The 22352-nt window shown below is 36.0% G+C and overlaps 1 protein-coding gene across 5 annotated transcripts in view; it reads left to right on the top strand.

The window, feature by feature from the left end:
- Positions 1 to 407: 407 nt before the first annotated feature.
- Positions 408 to 22352, top strand: part of LOC127939020 (discoidin, CUB and LCCL domain-containing protein 1) — a 29033-nt gene continuing 7088 nt past the window's right edge. Inside the window, exons 1-12 of one of the 5 annotated variants that reach the window (XM_052535996.1) lie at positions 408 to 623; positions 4893 to 5060; positions 7011 to 7154; positions 7638 to 7692; positions 8798 to 8870; positions 12819 to 12952; positions 15213 to 15253; positions 18364 to 18552; positions 20573 to 20694; positions 21037 to 21193; positions 21274 to 21369; positions 22028 to 22112. In XM_052535996.1, coding sequence (XP_052391956.1) covers positions 548 to 623; positions 4893 to 5060; positions 7011 to 7154; positions 7638 to 7692; positions 8798 to 8870; positions 12819 to 12952; positions 15213 to 15253; positions 18364 to 18552; positions 20573 to 20694; positions 21037 to 21193; positions 21274 to 21369; positions 22028 to 22112 — 1340 coding nt within the window. In that variant the 5' untranslated portion in view covers positions 408 to 547. Of the gene's footprint in view, positions 624 to 4892; positions 5112 to 7010; positions 7155 to 7637; positions 7693 to 8797; positions 8871 to 12818; positions 12953 to 15212; positions 15254 to 18363; positions 18553 to 20572; positions 20695 to 21036; positions 21194 to 21273; positions 21370 to 22027; positions 22113 to 22352 lie in introns of all 5 variants that reach the window. The other 4 variants (XM_052535991.1, XM_052535994.1, XM_052535992.1 and 1 more) reach the window with 4 other exon arrangements.

Below are 22352 nucleotides of genomic sequence, written 5' to 3'. Positions count from 1 at the left end.
TTATTATTATGTAATATATAGAAAAATTTCGCTTTTTAAGATAATAATTCTGGGTCCGGGGGACAAGAGTAAAACATTTGAAGAATAGTAAAATAATAATAATAATAATAATAATAATAATAATAATAATAATAATAATAATAATAATAATAATAATAATAATAATGAAATAGGGAAAATGTGACGTAGGTTTACGTTATGACGAAAATGAAACGTTGAAATCTAATAGTAATAATCTAATAAAAAAATCGAGTGTTGAGGCATAAAAGTGACTGAAGCTGGAGAACTCCGGTTATGTATCGCTTATATCTCCAATAATTATCACTTTGTATCCATACCATATTACTCACTGCCTGACACAAGCCAGACCTGTATGACTGGTCTAATAACCGCTTGGTGCCGCCTGTGGCAGAAACACGGAAGAAGAAGAGTTTATTCAAGGCGTTTGGGGATTCGCGCGGACACATGTACACGAGTTTCTCCCGGTAAACATGCTCCCGTGACGATTCTCCAATGTTACTCACATTCGCAGCGGTTTTAAGCGGAGATGCCTGGAAACACATTACTGCATGGACTGATTCTCTTATGTTCAATTCATCCGCTTGTGCTCTCCGAAAAACCGGGTAAGCGAACAAAAACACGACAGATGATCGGAAACAAAAGGGGCTGTTTGCTGAGGCGTCAGAGGTTACTGGTGGAGGACTTTGTGTAGTTGTTTGCACGTAGCGTGTCTTTATATCGTTATAAGTGAACGTGCAGCTTGTTTTAAGGAGACATAATGCTTCAAACTTTGTTACACGAGCTCCAGGTTGATCCTGTAAAGCTATGTGGGTTTGACTTATTGTAGAAATAGTCTTGGATTACAGTTTAACCTGGACATGTGTTTGTGTTAAGCATACTGTCCTGTGTTCAGGAACAGTGACTTACTTGTTCCATGTTTCTCCATGAAACTGTAGAATTGCTTCCAACTCGTAGACCTGGAGATTTAATACCTAAAAGGTTCATATACTTAGTAGTTAAGATATTTGGTATCATTAGAAAACGTGCTGACTGTGTTGCAACAGCAGTTGACACTCTGTCCATGAGGACAACTCTCCCTCGAATCACAAGTGGGACTGGATTGCAGTCAGAAAGTGCTTGGATGGTCAAAGCAGCATCAGATCTTTAGTGTGGAAACACATCACTTTTGGGATTTAAATGCTGCACTGAGGACTTTTAACTGCTGGGATATTTGTATTAATTCTGCATTTGACCATATCCAAAGTAGCTGCAGCACACATTGACACAAAACAACTGGAGAAACCTTTATTTGTTAAAGATATAGTAAAGCCAAAAGTGAAAATGTTGTTATTTACTTTTAAGACTTTTATTACTTTCCTTTGTGGTTCAAAAATAGAGACGTTTTGAAGGGTTCTACTGGTTGATAGAGGTTTTCAAGCTTTGAAGCAACATATAAAAGTATCAGTATGACCCGTGCAATATAATTCCACGTTTTTAAAACCATATATTAGCTAAACAGACCGAAGTATAAGTTGTCACTGAACATCTTCACATCTGCACAAGCTCTCCATGTCAGTTTCATGAGAGAAGTTGCTGATCTTTCCAATGAATTGGTTGATTTGCCTTAATGCATTTGGCCGAAGCTCTCATTGAAAGGGTTATTTCACCCAAAAATAAATTGACATGATTTACTTACCCATATATGATGTAACGAGCCCATAAGACCTTGGTTCATCTTTGAAACACAGATTTTTCATAGGTTTTGGAAAAGTTTGTCATAAAATGAGTCCACCTGAATTGAGCGCTTTGATTCAAGTTTTGTGAAGAGATAATTTCTTAATGTGATGAACAGATTTATAACCTTATTGAATCTTTTAAAAGTTTGGGTACTTTGACTTTAAGTGGAGGGACAGAAACCTCTCAGGTTTCATTAAAAATATCTTTGTGAATGAAATTCGTAAGAGTATAAAACGACATAACAGTGTGCAAACGATGAGAGAATTTTCTTTTCTTTAGTGAACTATCCTTATAAAAGGATACATCTTATTGGAATCAAACCCATGACATTGGCATTGCTCTAATGTTTAAGCTGCAGGAATGCATAATGATTTAGTTCACTCACTAAAGCAGTCTTAGTCACTTATGTTACCTTTTTGAATTTAGTTTTAATCTAGAAAACGGTAGTACCCTCAAGCTCTAGTTGGATAGATAAGGGAGTGCTTCTTTACTGTATGGTAACACTTCCCTTGACGTGTTATTTCTTTTTGTATTATTGCTTTAACATAAATACTGACAGTATTCTTGCTAAACATCACATTTTTGATTGTACACTCTTAAATATGAAGGTTCTTTATTGGCATCAATGATTCCATGAAGAACGTTTAACATCCATGGAAGCTTTCCATTACACAAAAGTTTCTTTATAGTGGTAAAGGGTCTTCAGATTTATAAAATGTTCTTTACATAAGAAAAAAAGGTTATTTTATGAACTGTTCACTGAAAGTTTCTTTGGGTTTATTCTACGGCATTGCTGCAAAACCACAGGCTAAATGGAATACCCTCAACTAGTTTGAGAAGAACCCTTATTTGGTGCATGTTAGGAGACAGTTGGATTGTCTGTACATGCAGAACTCTCTCTGTTGTGAATATTTGTCTTCCACCCCGGGGCAGACGATGGCCAGGTGTTCCTCAACATGCTGAAAGAGCTGGTTTTGAAGCTCTCTTGTGTTCTTCTCTGTTGGAATGAATGGGAAAGAGCGCTCAAACCGCTTTTGGTCATTTTAAATAAATGTTTTTGTTAGCTAATCTTGAATATTCTTCAAGGCAAGACACTACAGGCTAAAACATGTTTTTCATAAACTGGTCAATTTAGAGATTTGGCTTTTCATAACATGTTGTTTCAGACTAGTTTAACGAAAACATCCAAAATACAATAAGTATTTTATTGTGCTTTATCTGTCTGCTTCTGTATGTTTCAATTACTGTACATATATTTAAGAGCTTTCTCATGCACTGAGACAGAATTCTTTCCCACTTTTACCATTTTATTCCTATATTCTGAAGGTTTTTACAGAGCAGTTTGTTCATAATGAATTTGGCTGATTTAATAAAAAAAAATAAAAAAACATTTTATAACTAAAACGTGGTGAAAGTTTATATTTTTCTGGCTGATGACAGTATTTTTCTGTATGATTCTTAAATATAAAAAGAGAAATATTGCCTCAGTAAACACCATTGCCTCTAATTTTCAACAAATTTTAAACCAATTTTGAACCTGGTTTCATCCAGTGTTCAGATTTCTTTTCTGTAAATATATGAAAATTATTGCATATTTATTTAATAGTCTGATTTGCATATGTAAACATAACATTTCGGAAAGCTTGTAATACAAAAATGTTTTTTACCCTGTTCGCTTGGGCTGTCTTGCCTTAAAAGCTTAGTTGTAGATTTTAATTTGTTTGCATGGTCATGATTAATGTGATGTCATTCCTCCACCACCTGCCCTAAGGTTTCCGTCCATTCGTTTTTGGGGGGTTTTTTTTGCACCGACCCAACCCTACATCTGGATGGAGCTCAGATGCCACCACAAAGGCCACTGTGTGTCCGCCAGTATTTAGCACTGACGTAATACCATGTAAGGTCAAAGAAAGCACTTCTGGTTAGTGCAGCCGAATGTTCCCTTAGAAACACACCGGAGCTATTTATAGCATTGGTCCCGTTTCATTCCTGGTGTCATTTAAGAATGCCATCAAAGTCACAAAACTCTGGGGTCTCAGAGTCTGTAATGCACATACATCAGCGCCAAGTTCTTGCCTGCCTACTAGAGACTCAGCTGTCTGATGGTGCCATCACAGGTGTGAGTGCCTTTACGGTGAGAGACAGTGGCGTAACGGAGCCTCAACATATCAGTGAACAGTAATGTTCTTGACAATACTTGCACAAATGCTCATATATTCAGCGTGGGAGCTCTTTGCCCGAGGATCATCCATAAGACTTGTGTCCGGCAGCTGATGGTTTCTAACACCACCTTTGTCACTGATCAATGAGCATATGTGAGGATTGAACATTGTATTTCTTCTGTAATAAGGGTGCTGTATCAGCTTTTAATGACAAAACTTATACTTAGATCTAAGTTGAGACTTCTTCTGGTGTTTTTTGACTTGTCTTAGGGTCATTTACATGTTAAAACAATTAGTAATTTCAACTTTCTGCTGGCTGATATAGTATTATTTGGTTTACATTAGGTTGGCGTGCTTTGGCTTATTTGGTTTCAAGTAATCTTTTGTTGCAACAGAATCAGCCATTCTTGTGCATTTGGAGTCCTACTGTTACATAATAGATTGGATAGCTGTTTTGGTATCTAAAATGAGTTTAATGAGTCTGGGGCTTGAATCAATATTATTTGATTTTTTAAAGTTAAGGAATGAGCTTTCAAAGCTTTAATTTAAGGTGATTTCTTTGATTTTGTCCAAGCCATCAGCCACAGTTAATATCTCTGACTATCGTAGATAAACAAAGATACTGTCTATCGTCACAACCCTAATGCTGATTTGTTTCTCAAGAAAAATGTCTTATTATTATCAAAGTTGCAAACAGTTGTGCTGCATAGTATTTTTGTGGAAATCATGCATTATTTTTAAGATCCTGAATGGAAAGTTCAGACACACAGCATTTAATTGAAATGAATTGTTCTATAACCTTATAAATGTCTTTACTATCACTCAATTTAATGCATCATTGCTATAAGTAATGTCTTAATATACACATTTTTCTGACCTTTGAATTGTAATCTAATATGTTGTACATGTAAACGCAGTCAATGATTGTCTTCAATTTGAGCATAAAAATACACTTTTGTTTTTGTGCAACAAACTCTCATTTTTCTTTGACAGATGATGGCTGTGGTCATTATGTCCTTGGGCAAGAGAGTGGTGTTCTGTCCTCCGAGAACTACCCGGGAACTTACCCCAACAACTCCTGGTGTGAATGGCGAATCCGCGTACCACTTGGCCACACGATTGTCCTCAAGTTTGGAGACCTGAACATGGAGAAGAAGGACTGTGAGTCTGACTATTTGAAGGTTCTAAAAGGATCATATGGGGCAGAAATCGGTGAGCTCTTTGAATCAGTCATGTGTTGTACATGGTGCATACATAATGTTGTTTTCTCAGCCATTATCTAGTCTTTCCCTACTGGTCACTAGATCCTCCATTGGGGTCAAACAATATATGAAAACCAGATGTTCTCAGTTGCATCTTTTTTCACAGTAACAAGTCTTTCTTGTTTGATTAATGAAGAAAATGTGGTGGAAAAAGTAGTTTTTGTCTTAGTGGTTTTCTTGAACCTTTAGTGCATTTCTCAAGAAGAAGAACTGTCTTGCTGCTCAGGACTGTTAGACTAAAGGACATTTTAAAAGCTGCATTTGAATTTAAAATTGAAGTGTGGCACCAAACCGAATGTGTATTTTCAAACAGGTTTCCCAAACGTCCTTTGGTCGGACAAACGGTTACAGTCCTGCCCCAAACTGATACCATTGGTTGAGCCAATGTTGCTGAGTGGGGCTAAATGCTGTAGGAAAAACTGTTGTATTTATAAATCTAATTTGAGTCTGGTTGTACTTGTGCAGTCATATTGTGATATAGTTGATCATATGATCTTTAGTCCGTTTAAACTCCTCTAGATCACATTACTGTGAGTAAACCTGAGTAAAGCGCTGTAAATCAGAATGCTCTCATGAGTCGGCACCAGTCACACATTGATAAGTTTACTGTAACCACAGAAGTCAGTGTGTCAGAGGATAGAGGTTATGGTGAAATGTTTCTTATTCTTCCTGTTTCTTGAAGGATATTGTCACATGTACTCAACCATTTCTGATATTTTTCTTTTTCAAATGAGCTTGCTGTTTTTGCACTATATTGGCATAATTGTATGAGAGTTGAGGATTTATTTCTTTTTTTAATTGACCCTTTGCAAAGACCCGTCCTCCTTTGTTACGTCCGACAATCCATTGCACTCGCGCAACACATCATGTGCTCATGCTGTGAAAAATACATTGTGGAGCAAAGAGAAAACTGATAACACGCTGACAAACAAGACAGAGCAGGTAACTTTTGGTGTAAAACAAAGTCTCAACTTTCAAATTTTGTCATTTTGTAAAAAATTCAAACAATAAATACTGTTTTGTGGCTGTTTAACTCTTTTTTTTTTTTTTTTTTTTTTTGAAGAAAACAGCCACTCCTTTTTTTTTAAATCATCATTTTGAGCAAAATCAAGTTTTTATCAAATACTACATCTGGATCATATTCAATAGGATGATCAAAACAAAGATCCAGTAGATCGCTTCCATCAACACCCCAAAATTTGCACAGTGCTTTGCCACATCCTGGATCGACATTTCACTCAGTAACATTAGGCAGTTTTCTTTTATATGTCATTTATTGTCAATAATAGCATTGTTTTTCATATGCATTATACATACATTACATTTACATTTATTCGTTTAGCAGACGCTTTTATCCAAAGCGACTTACAATTGAGGACAGTGGAAGCAATCAAAAACAACAAAAAGAGCAATGATATATAAGTGCTATAACAAGTCTCAGATATGTATAAAAGTCAACGCTGTTATGGTGTCCGAGTCGACCCTCAGCCACATCCACTGATCAAAGCGTCCTGCAGCAGGATGGCTGGAATTCCATTCTGAGTGATTCTTAAACAGCAGTTGAGTGATGTTGGATGACTAAAGCTTTGTTTTGGTGCAGTTTTGTCATTCACACCTCTTGGTGTGTTGACCCTTGGGTCAAATGTTTTACATATTAAAGTGTTATGATAATCATCAGAGCTGATCAAAATCTCATCAGTGTTCAGGGTGTTATCTTTCATCAGTAGACAAGTCATAAACTTTCCAGAAACAAACTATTTCAGCCTTTTTGGTTTCATAATAACTCAATATGAATCTAATTCCTTATCTAGGGTTATATTTTCACTAAGTTTACTTGCATTTCGTCTAGTTTCCTGGGAGTACTGTGGTGGTCTGATGCCTAAGCCTGGACCGATTCACACGGACTCCAGCGAACTGACCGTTCGCTTTCGTAGCAGCCAGCATATATCTGGAAGAGGATTCCTGCTTTCATACTCCACAGAAAACCACAAAGGTATCCTTACTTTTAAAAAAAAGTGTGTCTAATTTAATCACAACATTGTACATATGTCTTACTGTCTCTTGGCTGACCCTCATAATAACCGACGTATGATGGCCCCATGTCGTGGCTTGCCCCCTTCCTTCATCTGGATGCTTAAAGATCCTGGGATGTTTTTTTATGACTTTGTTGAACAAAGCAAAGAATTGTTAAAAGGATATTTGATCTAAAAAGGAGAATTATATCATAATATACTTACCCTTGTGTAGTTTCAAACCTTTTGCTTATTCAAAATTGGTGTGGAACATGCTCTCTCTCTCTATGCTTCAGTCCTATACATGGAAGTGCAGGAAGTGGGTCTGTCATCCTGTTGTGATGCTCATGTCCTGTTGTTCTTGATGTTGTTGTTGAGTTGGGGGCCTGTTTCCTTTGTGGAGACACTTCACATCTGCTCCATTTTTACCTTCATTGTGTGGCCTCCTCTGCTTTCCTCCTCAGAGCTGCTGACATGCTTGGACAAAGGCAGTCATTTCCCGAGGCAGTCTAAGTACAGGTGAGAATATGTCTGTAGGATAGAGAAGCCAGGAAAATGTTACACTTACACAAGCTGGCTGATAAAGCTTCATATTTTTTTCAGTCTTATAAAAAAAGTGTGCGGGTCAAAGACCAAACATTTTTTAGATCTAGAAAAAGTATGAAGTTTGTTGATTCGTTTTAACATTAATATATCTGCTGCGCTGGAACATTATTTCACCCATATTTTGTCAATTAATTTCCACAAAAGTTTTTAAACATTAAAGTACACGATTTATTAGCATTTAATGTGTTCTATGTATATAAATGTAGTTTTTTTAATCTAATTTGATGCAAACACCAAAATGGGATGTCTCATCTTTGACCCAATTATTATTATTATTACAACTATTATTATTGTTTATTTTATGGTTATAAATTAGAGTTTAATTGTAGAATATTTTTTATAATTGGAATGAGGTATGCGAAAGCACTCTTAATGTAAATAAAAGTAAAATCGAATTTAAATCATCACAAAAGCACAAATATACATGAATATATCCATAAGTATAGTAGATTTATTGAGAATATTCAATATGTAATAGGGGTGCTCCGATCACGATCGGCCGATCGTTATGCGCATCTCCTCAGTAAAGCCGGTTTTCTAATCAGCGGTTTCTTTCATCATGTGCGTGATTTCACATAGAGCAGCTGTTACTACACAGAGCCGTTGTTAACTGAGAAGATGCACCAATAAACGCTGAAAATGAGGTGGATTTGTGCATTTTCTCTGTGTAGTAACAGCTGCTCTATGTGAAATCACGCACCTGATGGAATTAACCGCTGATTAGAAAACCGGCTTTACTGACGAGATGCGCATTAACGATCGGCCAATCGTGATCGGAGCACCCCTAATATGTAATGCTCAGACCACTCTACAGCTATTCAATTGAAATATATATAAGCTACAAGACATTACATAAAAAAGTAACTCTAGGTAATAGTCACAGTTTTCCAGACTAGATCTCATTTAATTGATGCTTATAAATTTTGAATCTCACTCAGCATTATCTCTCCCGAGCCGTCGGCTATAATTAACTGACGTGGTGTAAGCAGATCTTTCTCTTTGTTCTCGTCCCGTGTAGGAAGTACTGTCCGGCCGGATGTGCAGCGGTGACAGGAGACGTGTCTGGGGACATTTCCCTGGGCTACAGACATGTGAGTAGCGTCTCATTGTTTTCCTCAGGTGTGGCTAGCATGTCACGGCTCATTCCGCATCTGCGGGAGATTGTTAGGCAAGTTTATTTACATGGACGACATGCAGACAAGCAGATGCTCAGCGGGGCGCTTCCTGAAGAGGTTTCAGATGCAGCGGCTCGGACAGGAAAAGCAGCTTCTCTAAGCAGATTTTCCCACAGGTGCTCAGGCCTCAAGGGCCTTCACGGGGAATGTTAAGCAGGCCAGCAGTCGGGGGTGGAATGCACTAATGGCTCGTCCCATTGTCTGACACCCATTTGTTGTGACAGGGCTTGTGTGTGTGTGTGTGTGTGTGGACACCCCTGAGGATACGCAGTGACAGATCATTTGTGCTGCCCACATTGTTCTCCCTGGTCACTTTATAGTGGTCAGTGAACTCAGAATGAAAGGCGTTTATGTAATTGTGCAAACCTTTCCAGCGAATCAGAGTAGGAGATTTGGGTTATGCAAATGATTGACCAAGCAGCAACGGATAGTTTGATGTGGAGAGAATCATGTGCTTGGGCTTTGAGCTATAACTCAAGTTAAGGTTCTTTCTGAAGGCTTAGCATTGTGGTAAAATCTCTTCCTGTTTGTGAAATCTAAGCTGGCCGAGCTTTGTGTGTGTCACAGCATTAATTTTGTGAGGGTAATTGAAAGGTTCTTTTCATTTGAATCAGATGTTTGTTGCATGAGTGTAGCTGAACCTCTTAAAGCAAAAATGAAGTCTGAGACCATGAATTGAAAATACTTCTATTTTGCAGGTTTTCTAACTTAATGTAGTAGGGTTTTTTTTTTTTTTTTTTTTACAAGTTCTTATATTATCAGCTGGATTTCATTCCCAAGAGCATTTTTTTTGTGTCAGGTAATAAAATCAGACTTTTCAGCTGCTTTCTTTTGTACTTTAAAATGTGGTGCCAAGAGTTTTGGACCCCAACAATCTTATGAAAAATAAGCTAAAGTGTAAATATCAAAGTAGTTATGATCTAAAAAATACATGTTTTGTTTATAGTAATAGTTTGTAGTAATTAAAACGTTTAATACTTTTACAGTACACTACCATTCAAAAGTTTATCAGTTTATCATTATATATATTTTTAAAGAAATTATTTATTTTATTTAGCAACGACACAGCTTTTATAAAAGTTTATTTCAAGTATATGCTTTTATTTTGTACTTTCTATTAATCAAATAATTGAGAAAAATGCATCACAGTTAAATATTAAACAGCACAATTGTGAGATAATAATAAGAAATATTTAATTTTTCTAAGATTTCTCAATCACCATCAGGATATTAGAGGGATTTCTGGAGGATTGTGTGTGACTGGAGTAATGATGCTGAAACTTCAGTTATGCCATCACAGGACAAAATTACATTTGATAAATATATTAGTAGAAAACAATTATTTAAAATTATAGTATGCCCTAATATTACTGTTTTACTGTATTTTTAAATAAATCTAAATGCAGAATTGGTATGCATAAGACTTTTAAAAACTAAAAAAATATCCAGAATGTGATAAATAATATGCATAGAATTTTTACACCAGTTGCTACATATGAGAAACATACAGTTTTTTCGTAATTTAAACAAACAAAAAATATATATAGAATTTAGGAAATGATTACAACAGAAATAGACTAAAAATGTAAAACAGAAGGAAACTGGAAAATGCACATTCTGATTGTGGGAAAAATCCAGTCTATCAGAGCGTGACTATCTCTCTGTATTGTATTTTACTAATGCTACATTTCCATAGACTAACCTGATGGTAGGAGGAACGCTTTCTGCTTTAAGTTGCCCTAACCCCCATCACGGATCACAGATTTTCAAGAAAGACAACAGACACACGGCTCCAGGCTGAGCACTCACAAAACAGGGTCTTAACCAGCAATGGAGGACAAAGGGGCGCATTTCAACCCTGCTTCTGTCTGCTTTGATATGCGAGCGTGGCGGGCTTTGGAAAGAGCCAGAGCAATTGATTACTTCACATTTGCTTTTGTGTAGGTTGGGTGGAGCAGTGGACTCTGGGATTACAGACAGATAATGCCAGCACAGTAGATCTGCCCTCCAAAACCATTCAGCAGTCACTCCAACACACACACATTGATTCATTATTTTGCCACCTTAACCTCATAGGTTCATCAATACTTTGAAAGACTGAATGAATCAACTGAATGAAATCCGTTAGAAAAAAATAATTTTACTCAGCAAAGACAAATGAAATTGATCAAAACTAGAAGTGCAAAGTGACAATTACCAACATTTCTCCTTAAAAATCCTATTCTTTAAACACAGCTATGGGAGTTATATGAGTAATTATGATAAGTAATTTACATTTAGCAGAGGCTAAGGGCTGTTCCATTACATTACTGCCATGTTGGAAATATATATATATATATTTTTTTTTGGTTTTTAACATAGGGTAGTAAGAAACCAGTACAATCTAGCAACCACATAGAGCACTGTGGCATCGCAGTAGTGTTTTGCATGGGGTAGCACAACTTTTATGCATCATAAATCAAAGGTAAACACTGCAGTTGTCGAATAGGGCTGTATTTATGGCCCTGACTGGAGAGGACATGTTCCGGTTAATGAAGCATCTCAGTCTGAATGCAGTGCAGCTGTTTCTGCTGATAACACACAATACGTCTTCTGTTACCTCAACACAGTAATGATTTTGCTAGTAGCTAATGGGCTCAATGTAAAACACCGGACCACCCCAGAGACCGTACACTTTTATTTAGTTTTTCTGCCATAGTCAGTTATTTTGCTCAAGCTTTTTTAAGTGGGCTTGCTTCTGGAAGTCTTTTTCTGATTACTTTTATCTTCAGCTTTAAGATTCAAAGTAAAAAGTTCTTTTAAGTTTTTAAATGTTATAAAAACTGACTGTGTGGTAAATGTTAATTTAGGAGGCAATCAACTATCCACATGGTATTTTAAAGATTTCAACATGTTTTGTGGTAATAACTTGAAATTTGTTGTACTGATCATTAGTTTAAATAACAATCGATTTTCATCATTTCTGGAAAAAAAGGAAGCAAGTTTTTGTTATATTACAGATGGGCAAGTGAAAAGTGGCATAATCTAGATAAGAAACATCTGCATTTAGATAACATGCATGTGCTGTCAGAGTCAAAGCTCAGTGTTGCTCAGTGTTCAAATCCCATTATGACTGTTACCTGGCCTTGCCTGTAATGCAAAGGATCCTTTAGAAAGGTAATTCATGCGAAGGCATTTTCTGTACTAGCATTCGCTGTGGTAGATGAGGAATGTTTTCCACTGGCGGCTTCAATTACTGTAATTGTTCCCTCAGAATTAAATTATAAAGCCCTTCCCAGTCTGAAACTTTTTTAATTAATCTATGTTGAGACTAAAAACATGCATGTTTTATGTTGAAATGGAGGTCTGTCTTAGTAATTATGAAATACCAGAGCAAACTCAATTGAATGCCTGTTGTTGCAGTGTTCATATGGATGTTTTATGTAGCCGAGTCTGTGCTCACAACATGAAATTATGCTTATATATTCGGGATGAAATGATTAACCACGAGCCGGTCAAAAAAATGTGTCGACTCAAATATGTGATGATTCAAAATGGTTAAGATGCCAAACAAATCGAGATACAACTGGAGTAGGAGTTTATACGAATGTATCTCTGAGGGGAACTGACTATTTTCAGAAGAAGGTATTTTATTTTCCTCTTGCCTCTGAACAATGCATATTAAAGTAGTGTTCATAAGTGCAACCCTACTTGGTTTACAGCGGTAACCCAGGAAACACTGTCTCATTTGCTGTTCATAAGCGCCACCTGCTGTCAGTGAGTCATTCATCTCCGGTCTTCCGATCAGCGTAGCCTATTAAATTCTCTGCTGTTGCTTAAAAGTTCTTATAATTGTGACTGAGTGCTTTCTATTTTCTATTTCAGACATCAGTTTTGTGTAAATCAGCGGTGCATGCTGGGGTTATCATGGACCAGTTTGGAGGACCAATCACAGTGGAGGTGCGCCGAGGGCTCAGTCACTACCCTGCGGTCAGAGCCAATGGCATCCAGTCAAAAGAGTGAGTTACTGCAGTGGTTTCTGTGGTCTATCTTTGTGCCAGAAGCTTGAAGCCTCAGATTTTATCTGTGATACAGAATGCTTTTATGTTCTTAGGTGAGTCAGACATCAGCGTGTGGGCTTTCCCGGTACATAAAAAGGAATGAAATGTTGATGTTTACACATTTACAATTGAAGTCTATGGGGCAAATATGCAACTGTTGCCTCATCGACTTCCATCTTGAGTAGATTTCTGTCAACATATGTGTTTACTGTAAGTTTGCCAGGAAAACCGTTTTTTCCAGATTACAGTTTGAGGAATTTAAATAGTCTGCCTTACAAGTTCCCCCAGACAAGTCACGACATGTATTATTCCGGATACTTCATCTACTGGCTATGTCTGAATGTGACCTTGTTAGGTTCTCCAGCAGTGCAGTGGTTATTATGAAGAGGTGATTCCTGCCTTCTTTTGCATGATGGATGGTTCAGGTACTACTTAATGTCACAGACACTCTGTCTGGACTGTTGCGGTTTCACAGATTTGTCATCGGGGAACTGGGGTCAGGTTGAGAAAGAAATCAAGATTGGCTCTTCTTATAGTCTCTGAGGAGTGTTTGAAGTGTCCATTTAGGAGTGATTTATTAGGAGGACAACAGGCAGCTCTCTAGAGTCATTTAAAACCTGGTGAAGCCTAACAGAACACATGCAGATTAAGATCATTTTCTGTCTTTTATGTCACCATTTATTGATGGGAACAGTAGGAAAAAACAAGAAAAGAGGAGAAGAAGAAAGGGGAATCAGGAAATGATCTAAGTCAGACTCAAACTAGCCAAATGACCAGCACGGCTAAATGTGTCATGCGCATGCACTAGGCCACAGGACAGATTTTAGTGCTGTTTCTAGGGTGCTAGGGAGTTGCTATGCGGTTACTGGGATGTAGGCCGCTGATTGGTTTTTAATGTGGTGTAATGTTTTTTTTTTTTCCACCAGCATGGTTCCTGTACTGAGCCTGGTTCTCAGGCCGGGTCACAGTTGGGCGAACTGGAAACTGTGAATGGCAGTGTGTTCTGGGTTTTTATAAGGGCATTGCTATGCAGTAATTGGGCGTTCTGAATGGATTTTATTGTGTTGTTATATTGTTTCTGTTTGCTAGAGCATTGCTATATAGTTTCTGGGGTGTCCTGTTTGTTTTTTAGTGCATTTCTATGTGATTGCTGGGGTGTCCTGGAGATATACATATATATATATATATATATATATATATATATATATATATATATATATATATATATATATATATATATATATATATATATATATATATATATATATATATTTGGTTTTTTCTTTTTTTTTTTTTTATACTAAATTATTAATTATCACTTTTATATTTCATTATATTCTTTTGATAAACCAAACTATGAGAAGTAATATTACTGTTGCTTGTCTTAGAAAGCACTTAAAAATAGCAATGCATATGAAGCTGGCGAAGTTGCAGTGGTGGATTAGCCATTTATTTTACAAACCAATTGATTAGTCAAACTAAATTCATCATGGCCACTCTAAGGAGATTTTGTTGATGATATAACAGTCCTCAGGGTTTACTTTTACCGCTTTAACTGCATAACGACAATCAATATCAGTTCCTGTAATTAAATTGCTTGGGTTTTGATCTCAGGCTTGTTTTATTGCATGCACTTTTATGGTTATTTCAGTCTAGCGACTCTGATCAGCACTTGATTCACTTTTCCGTTGATTTTATTTGATTATATTTCTGTCACCAGCAGTTTATTGCTTGTATTCCCAGCCTCCAGACATTTTTTTTTTGTTCTTGGCTCACCACTCGCTATATCCTATTTCGGTTCGTTCACGCTCTCGTAAACCACTTCATACCCTGAACTCTGAAATGATTTGCTCAGCTGCCATAAAAGTGCTGAAAAAGTAATCACATCCAGGAAGCCTGTGATAATGACAGGTTTTTAAGTAATGGCTGACAGAGATGCAATTTCCCAGCCTGTTCCTCTCTAATTACCAGCACACTGCTCTTTCCACTACCCCAGCTGTACCCCAGTTCTCCTGTCAGAGGGAGAGATGCGGGATGCAGTGAGGGAGGTCCTCTGAATTTGGCAACACAACTGGGTTGACAATGGGAATCTCCCTCTTGGCGCCCCTGAAGGCGTTACTTTCACAAGACAGGGCTTTAATTAATCACTGTAATAATGATCTTTTGTGTCTAAAACGCTCATTGCTCACTGATATCGTTGTTTTTTCATGTCTTTCAGTGGCTCGTTGTCTGAAACCCTCTTCACATTTGTGACAAACGGTAAGTACTTTTGTTTTATGGTTAAATGGTGATGTAAATCGAGTACACATATTGGTGTAGGATTAATCCTATTATTTCTTGAACCATGTTGACATGATTAGTTTTTGTCACCTGCTGTTATTCCTGCTGCCACTGTGTGTTATGGTTTTAATTTGACTGGTATATTTGCATCTCTGCAAAAAAGGAAGTAGCTTAATCACTTTGTGCCAGCCCAACAGTTCGTATAAAGGAAGCCCTGTTTGCTCTTTATCAAGGTGAATGGAAGGCGTGTGAATTAGTTTTTCTCCGGCTGTTTGAGTCTGGCACAGACCGGTATTATTTACCTGTGCAGCTCTGCTGAAGCTGATGAATCAAATTCTCACGGCGGTTGCCAAACTTGTACATGTGCCAACACTTGCTCCAAAGGTTTACTTTCCACGGTTGTGCAGGATGCTAAATGGAGAATGACTCACAAATTCCTGAATTTGACTCACAGTAGTAAACAATTAAGTTTGAGAAACTAAAAATACAATGGGATGAAATCAAGAAATATGTTTTTCATAAGGTTTTTGTATTTAATGTATAATTATTATTGAGTTATATAAATGCAAATACTGTGTATGTGTATATATATATATATATATATATATATATATATATATATATATATATATACACACATACACAAAATATTTTTTGTATTTACTCAATATAATAATTAACTAATAGATCTAAATTTTTATGTTAACATTTGATGTAGTTATGCAAAACAATGTGGTTCATTTTGGTTTGGTTACATTTGGTTTAATTTTCATTTAACTTTAATTTAATTGAACTTGAAAGATATAAAATGACTTGAAAAAAAAGTTTAATCACAAAAAAACTAACAAATGTTCTTCAGAATTATTGTCATTTATTATACCATTTTAAAGGTTCCTTATATTCTTTTAGGAGTCTCCTACAATGGGTTTACATGCATGAAAGGTCAAAACATACTTTTGTTTTTTTTTTCAAAATATGCACCCAGAATTATAATTTTTGGTTCCCCAGTGAACCTTTCAGTGAACAATTCTTAAAAAGAACCATTCAGTGTGAAGAACATTTTAAAATCTAAAGAACCCTTTTCCACTATAAAAAATCTTTTGTGTAATGGAAAGGTTCTATGGATGTTGAATATTCTTCATGGAACTATGGATGCCAAAAAACAACCTTTACTTTTAAAATGTTTTCCTACAGAAAACCTGGATTCATTGACTGTTCACTGTTTACTTGAGTGACACCCACAAGCTTTAGTCAGTTGTTATTACAGATTTTTGAAAGTACCTTTCCTGATATGACCCTAATCTCTTCTGGTCAGAAGTAGACTTGTGTTCAGTGTGCATGATTGATGTATTGCACGAGTTTCTGATTACAGGAGTTTATAGATGTGTGGACATCAATCGATCCATGTCAATTGATTCCCATTAATCCAATTAGCTTAAAGCAATTAGCTTAAAGCAATGACTGCTACCAACAAGCGAGCATCCTACCCTCATCAACCCCCTAACTAGATGCTAACAGTCAAAAAACAGTATGTGACACGAAGTATTAATATGCAATTTATGAAGTTTTATGTTTTACTAAATATTCAAATATAATTACAGTGAAGTCCAGTTTTTGCTGAAATTCCAAGATTTAAAAATCCTGTTTAAAACTGTAAATTAACAGTTTTCTAATTTAGAAAAAAATAAATAAAAGAAAGAAACATGATGTGAAATTAATAAATATTCAATACTACTTGATATTTCTAAGTAATATTGAAAGCTTAAAAAAAAAAGAGTATGCAGAAATTCGTCTTGGAATATTTTCTGACCTCATGCTGAGATTGTCCTTGTCTTCTTCCTGAGTTTCCTCTGCCGACATATGCTCAATGTGTGGAATGTGATGGTGTTCGCCAATTCGGGACTAAACAACAGGATGTATTGGCCCTGTTTTTCTTTCTTTAAAGAATTGGGGGTCTTTCCCCTCATCTTTTATTGTAATAGTGTGTTCATAGCACATACGTTTCCATTTAACTGTACACACGGTTGGGTATTTTAAGAGCTCAGGGCTTCCTGTTGAGTCAGCGTATACGTAACTGTGTTTTTGCTCCACATGTGTGTTCTATTATAATGCCAAGCACTAGACATGAGTAGAACTAACATTACTCTCTTTTGAAGTTTTTTTATTGTTGATGTTGGTGAATTTGGAATTCATTAATAGTCACCATAGTTGCACGTGTGGCACGAATCGCTTACACTACCATTCAAAAGATGTGTATATGTTTTTGAAAAGTTTATTTAATCAAAAATGCAGTCATTTTGTTTAGTAATATTACAATTTAAAATGCCAGTTTTGTAATTTAATGTACCATATTTATGAGACTATAAGTCACACATTTTTTCATAGTTTGGCTGGTCCTGCGACTTATAGTCAGGTGCGACTTATTTATAAAAATTAATTTGACATGAACCAAGAGAAACGAGCTAAAAATGAACCAAGAGAAAACATTACCATCTACAGCCACAAGAGGCCACTCTATGTTGCTCAGTGCTCCTGTAGCCTACACTGAGCAGCATAGAGCGCCCTCTTGCGGCTGTAGATGGTAATGTTTTCTCTTGGTTCTAAATAAATGCGACTTATAGTCCAGTGCGACTTATATGTTTTTTTCCTCATCATGACAGTTTTTTTTTACTTTTACGACTTATACTCAGATGCGACTTATAGTCCGAAAAATACGGTATTTTAAAATGTAATTTATTTCTCTGATGGCAAAGCTGAATTTTCAACATCATTACTTCAGTGTCACATGACCCTTCAGAAATTATATTCTGATTTGATGCAGTGTTAAAAACAGTTGTGCTGCTAAATATTTGTGTGAATCATTTTTCTGGATTCTTTGATAAAGTTCAAAAGAACAGCATTTATTTGAAAATAGAATTTAACAATTTTTCTATTGTCTTTACTGTCACTTTTGGTTAATTGAATGCATCCTTGTTGAATAAAAGTATTAATTTCTTGGACACAAATTTTGCAGTCCCCAAACATTTAAATTGTAGTGTAAAGGTTTCATTTTAAATGTATTTCTGACCAGAGAGTCATCTCTTTTACAGATTGCAGTCAACAGACTATTCTTCAACCTATGAGCACTGCTACAAGCTTGTCATCACACAATATCTCCACCGACGGGTCTGAAGTCGACTGGTTTTCTAACAGCACCCAACCAGGTGTCTCTGATGACCTTAACAACAACCATCCAAAATGGCTCCAGATTGACCTCGGAGAAAAGAGGAGGATCACAGGTAATACCATTAGCCTTCATAACCTGATCACATTTATATGTTTGTTTATTCAGAATGTTCGTCTCTGGGTCACCTGGCTTTACCCTTTTTTATATCTCAGTGTGCAGATTTGGCTTTCCTGTAGTAGTTTTTCTGTACTAAAGGGAGAAATGTAATGGTATTATATCAAAACAAACACGCAAACATGGCAGAAAGACCCAAAGTTGGTCCTAGAGGGTGTAATTATCCTCATAAAAGGTCTTTCTCATAACCAGTTCTGAGTGCCGAGCATTACACACTTTGAGCACATGAGCGTTCACTCCTCCCTGACCGCTAACTGGTATCTGCAAAACAGTTCCTGGTATTGCATAAAAACACAGAAAGGCCCTCTCTGTGTCCATTCATCACACATACAAACCCTCTTACAAAAGCACATTTAAATTTAGGAACACTCCGGACATGCATTTATTTTGAGCATGACTGTGTGTAGACAGCACAACCAAGTTAATTTCATCCAGCTCAAGGAGAAGGAGAATGCTCACTTTGTCTGCTAGAGGGAATCTGTGCTTTTGGACACGATGACCCTGAGTGAAACCGGCTTCTCTCAAAGAGGAAGCTCTGTTATTGTTGTGGTGATCACATAAAAATTTGTAAAGCTAAATAAAAAGCATTTCTTTATCCATGGGGGTCGCCACTCTGCATTTTTCTCTGAGAAAGCTTTTGTCAACAGGCATGAAAAATTCATGTTTTTTTTTATTATTTTTTTTATTCATTGCTGTAGAGAGTAGGGTAATAAAAGCAATGAGCTGAAAGAAACTAGTGTTAGTGTTATATTAGAATCACCCTTAATGAAAGTAAAGTCACTTTAACCTACAGTGTTGTTGAAAAGTTTTTTCACTTATTTTTTAGCAGCAGCAAATCAGCATATTAGAATGCTTTCTGAAGGATCATGTGTATTTTTAATTGAAGTCAGTGATTCATCTTGCAACGCAAATGACTTGAACTTGAACAACATTCCACTATTGAGGCTCTGCCGTTATTGAATTTCATTAGCCCCAGTTAAGATTTATGCGCGGTTGTTCGTGGGAAAGAAAGCAAGACACAACAGTTACAATATCATGATTGTGGTTAAATAAGATCTGACCAGATGATTTTTATTTTTCATATTAAATATCACAACACACATTTATCATGTGTTTCAAATATGAATATGGCTTGCACACTTCATTTTGACATTCTAACTAAATTATTATGAAACTATTAAAAACTAAACTGAATATTATAGCTAATTTTAAAATATATAAATATTTTAAAATAAATAAATGTGAAACCCATATTAAAATAAAACCAATTTAAAAATGCTAAACTATAATTACCCTGCTTCTCACCAGCGTTGGTTGTCTGAGTGCTATCCCAGCAGTAGTTTCCACATTGTAGGTGTGAGAACTATGGGGTTATGCATGATTCATCCAGTCAGAACCACAATTATGTATTTTATAATTTACCTTAACTGCTTGTTTAGTTATCAATGTATTCATCTTCAGCCACAAAAAGGGACGCCAGTGTCTTTTAAATAAAGAAAATAGTGCTTTGAATCTTTAGCTTTCCTGACTTGCTTTAAATAGTATCCTCACTTTGATGATGAGTAACTTCCTTTCTCAACTTTCAAGTCCTCACACTTCAATCTCACTGCTTCACACTTTGAATTGCTTCTTTGATCACGGTGGCGTCCTCATGCCCGTGATGTAGTTCATGTTGGAAAGTAATAACAGGCCTCTGGGTCTTTCTGTGTCTGCTGGGAACATGTCACTTGAGTGTTTCCCTCAGGAATGTGTTCAGGAGCTGAATGAGGCCGGACGCACTCTGAAGTGAAGTCTATAGTCTACATGCTGTCACATTCCTCAGCTTGCTGAGCGTTTGCATCACTGTCCTCAGGAGAATGACCTCAGGAGCGTTTGAGGCTAAATGTTGTGTGACTAAACATTGAAATAAACTGTAGTTTGATAAGGTAATCATTCGGAAAAATATTTTTCTTTCATAGGTATTCTGACCACAGGCTTGACTATTGCAGGCTTCGGATATTTTGTAAAAAACTACAAGATCCAGTACAAAGAGAAGAGTCGCTGGCGAACATTTGTCCAGTATAATAACTCTGATGATATGGTAAGACTTTGTCTTTATATCACTACATAATCATGTTCAACACAACCCAGAAATTTTATTGAAATTTTAACTTTATTGAATTATTATAAATGTTATTTTTGTTTATCATAGTTTTTCCCTGGCCAACAGTAGGACATAATAATAGTAATATATTCTAGAGAGAGATTTGGTTTTTACCTTGCCAAATGGCATCAAAAATGTTCTTTGAGTTTATGAAAAAAAAAAAACTAAATTCAATAATGGCACTGATCAATCACACGCAATAAGACCAGAGATGTTTAATAAGAGTAAGTAATACAAATTCTTTAAGTGTCTGTGCATCATTCATCTGTTTTACCTCAGATCTTTGAAGGAAATACTGACAGCCTCCACCAAACACGCAACACTTTCCATCCCTCCATCGTAGCACGAAGCATTCGAGTCGTACCTCAACAGTGGCACCGGATAATCGCTATGAGAGTGCAGCTACTGGGCTGTCCTTATATTAAACCCATCCCAGGTGCATTTCTGACACATACAGGCTTTAAAACCACATTTTTATCATCCAAACTGTTCACTAAACTTCTGTTTCTCCCCAAGCAGTAAATTCATCATCTCTGGTAACACAGGAGGCCCAGCCTACACAGCCCATTCACAATGACATGACCAAACCAGTGGCCTCTCAGGCTGATCTTGGTATGATTTTCAGAGCAAATCACTTTTATAACAGATTATTTTACAGATGTACTGGACAAATATCTTTTCCATAACCTTTTTCAAATTTCAACTTAAAAAATGTTTTCCCTACATTTTGTTATTTGTTGTCTTCCTCAGGGGTTTACTGTTATTAACTATAACCTAAAAGTGAATTACTTAAAATTAACAGCTGAAATAAAGTAAAATATAAAAATAAATGTAATTGCTTTTTTTAAGTCAGTTAAGATTTGTCATTAAGTTGGAGTACTGGAATAATTAGAACTAAACGTAATAAAAACTATATCATTTTTTTATTATTATTAAACGCAAAGTAAAAATTTGACCAAAATTGAAAAGCAGAAAATATAAATATTTATTGTAATTCAAAATATTACTATGAAATGTATTAATGCATCAATGACACTTAAATGACACTTATTTACCTGACCTTATTTGTTATATTTGTGCAGTATTTTATTATTATCTTAATATAAATTTTAATTAATTTCCTTTATAGAAATATATGCTTGTTTGTTTTTATATTATTATATTGTTATCTCTAAAATGTCATGGTTCAAAAATGTAAATGTACACGGATATTTCTTAGTTTTTCTTTTTCATCATGAAAAAATATCTTGTATTTTTCTTTTATTTTCAGTTAATCTGGTCGTAATAATTGTGCCCACCATTCTGCTTGCGGTCTTGCTTCTGGTGGGAATCTACGTGGTTAAAATGCTATACAAGTAAGTCAATTTTATTATGATTTTCCCAGAAGTATTTTTGCTACCATACCCCTTTGAGATGTAAAAGTCCTCTCCAAATGCACATTGAAGGTTAGGCAATCATAACAAAGTAAATGGGTGCGTTTTGATTTCATGTTGACTGTTAAGACTATTTTGTCTGTATTCTCCTTGTTGTGTCTGACGTGAGACGGAGGTAGAGTCTGATATGTTAGCATTCAGAGCACAGCAGGTTTATCTCAG

This window comes from Carassius gibelio, chromosome A20 (genome assembly GCF_023724105.1).
Source record: "Carassius gibelio isolate Cgi1373 ecotype wild population from Czech Republic chromosome A20, carGib1.2-hapl.c, whole genome shotgun sequence".
In the NCBI taxonomy this organism is placed as follows: Eukaryota; Metazoa; Chordata; class Actinopteri; order Cypriniformes; family Cyprinidae; genus Carassius; species Carassius gibelio.
The sequence above is the reverse complement of the archived record's forward strand: the minus strand, read 5'-3'. Positions and strand labels throughout refer to the sequence as shown.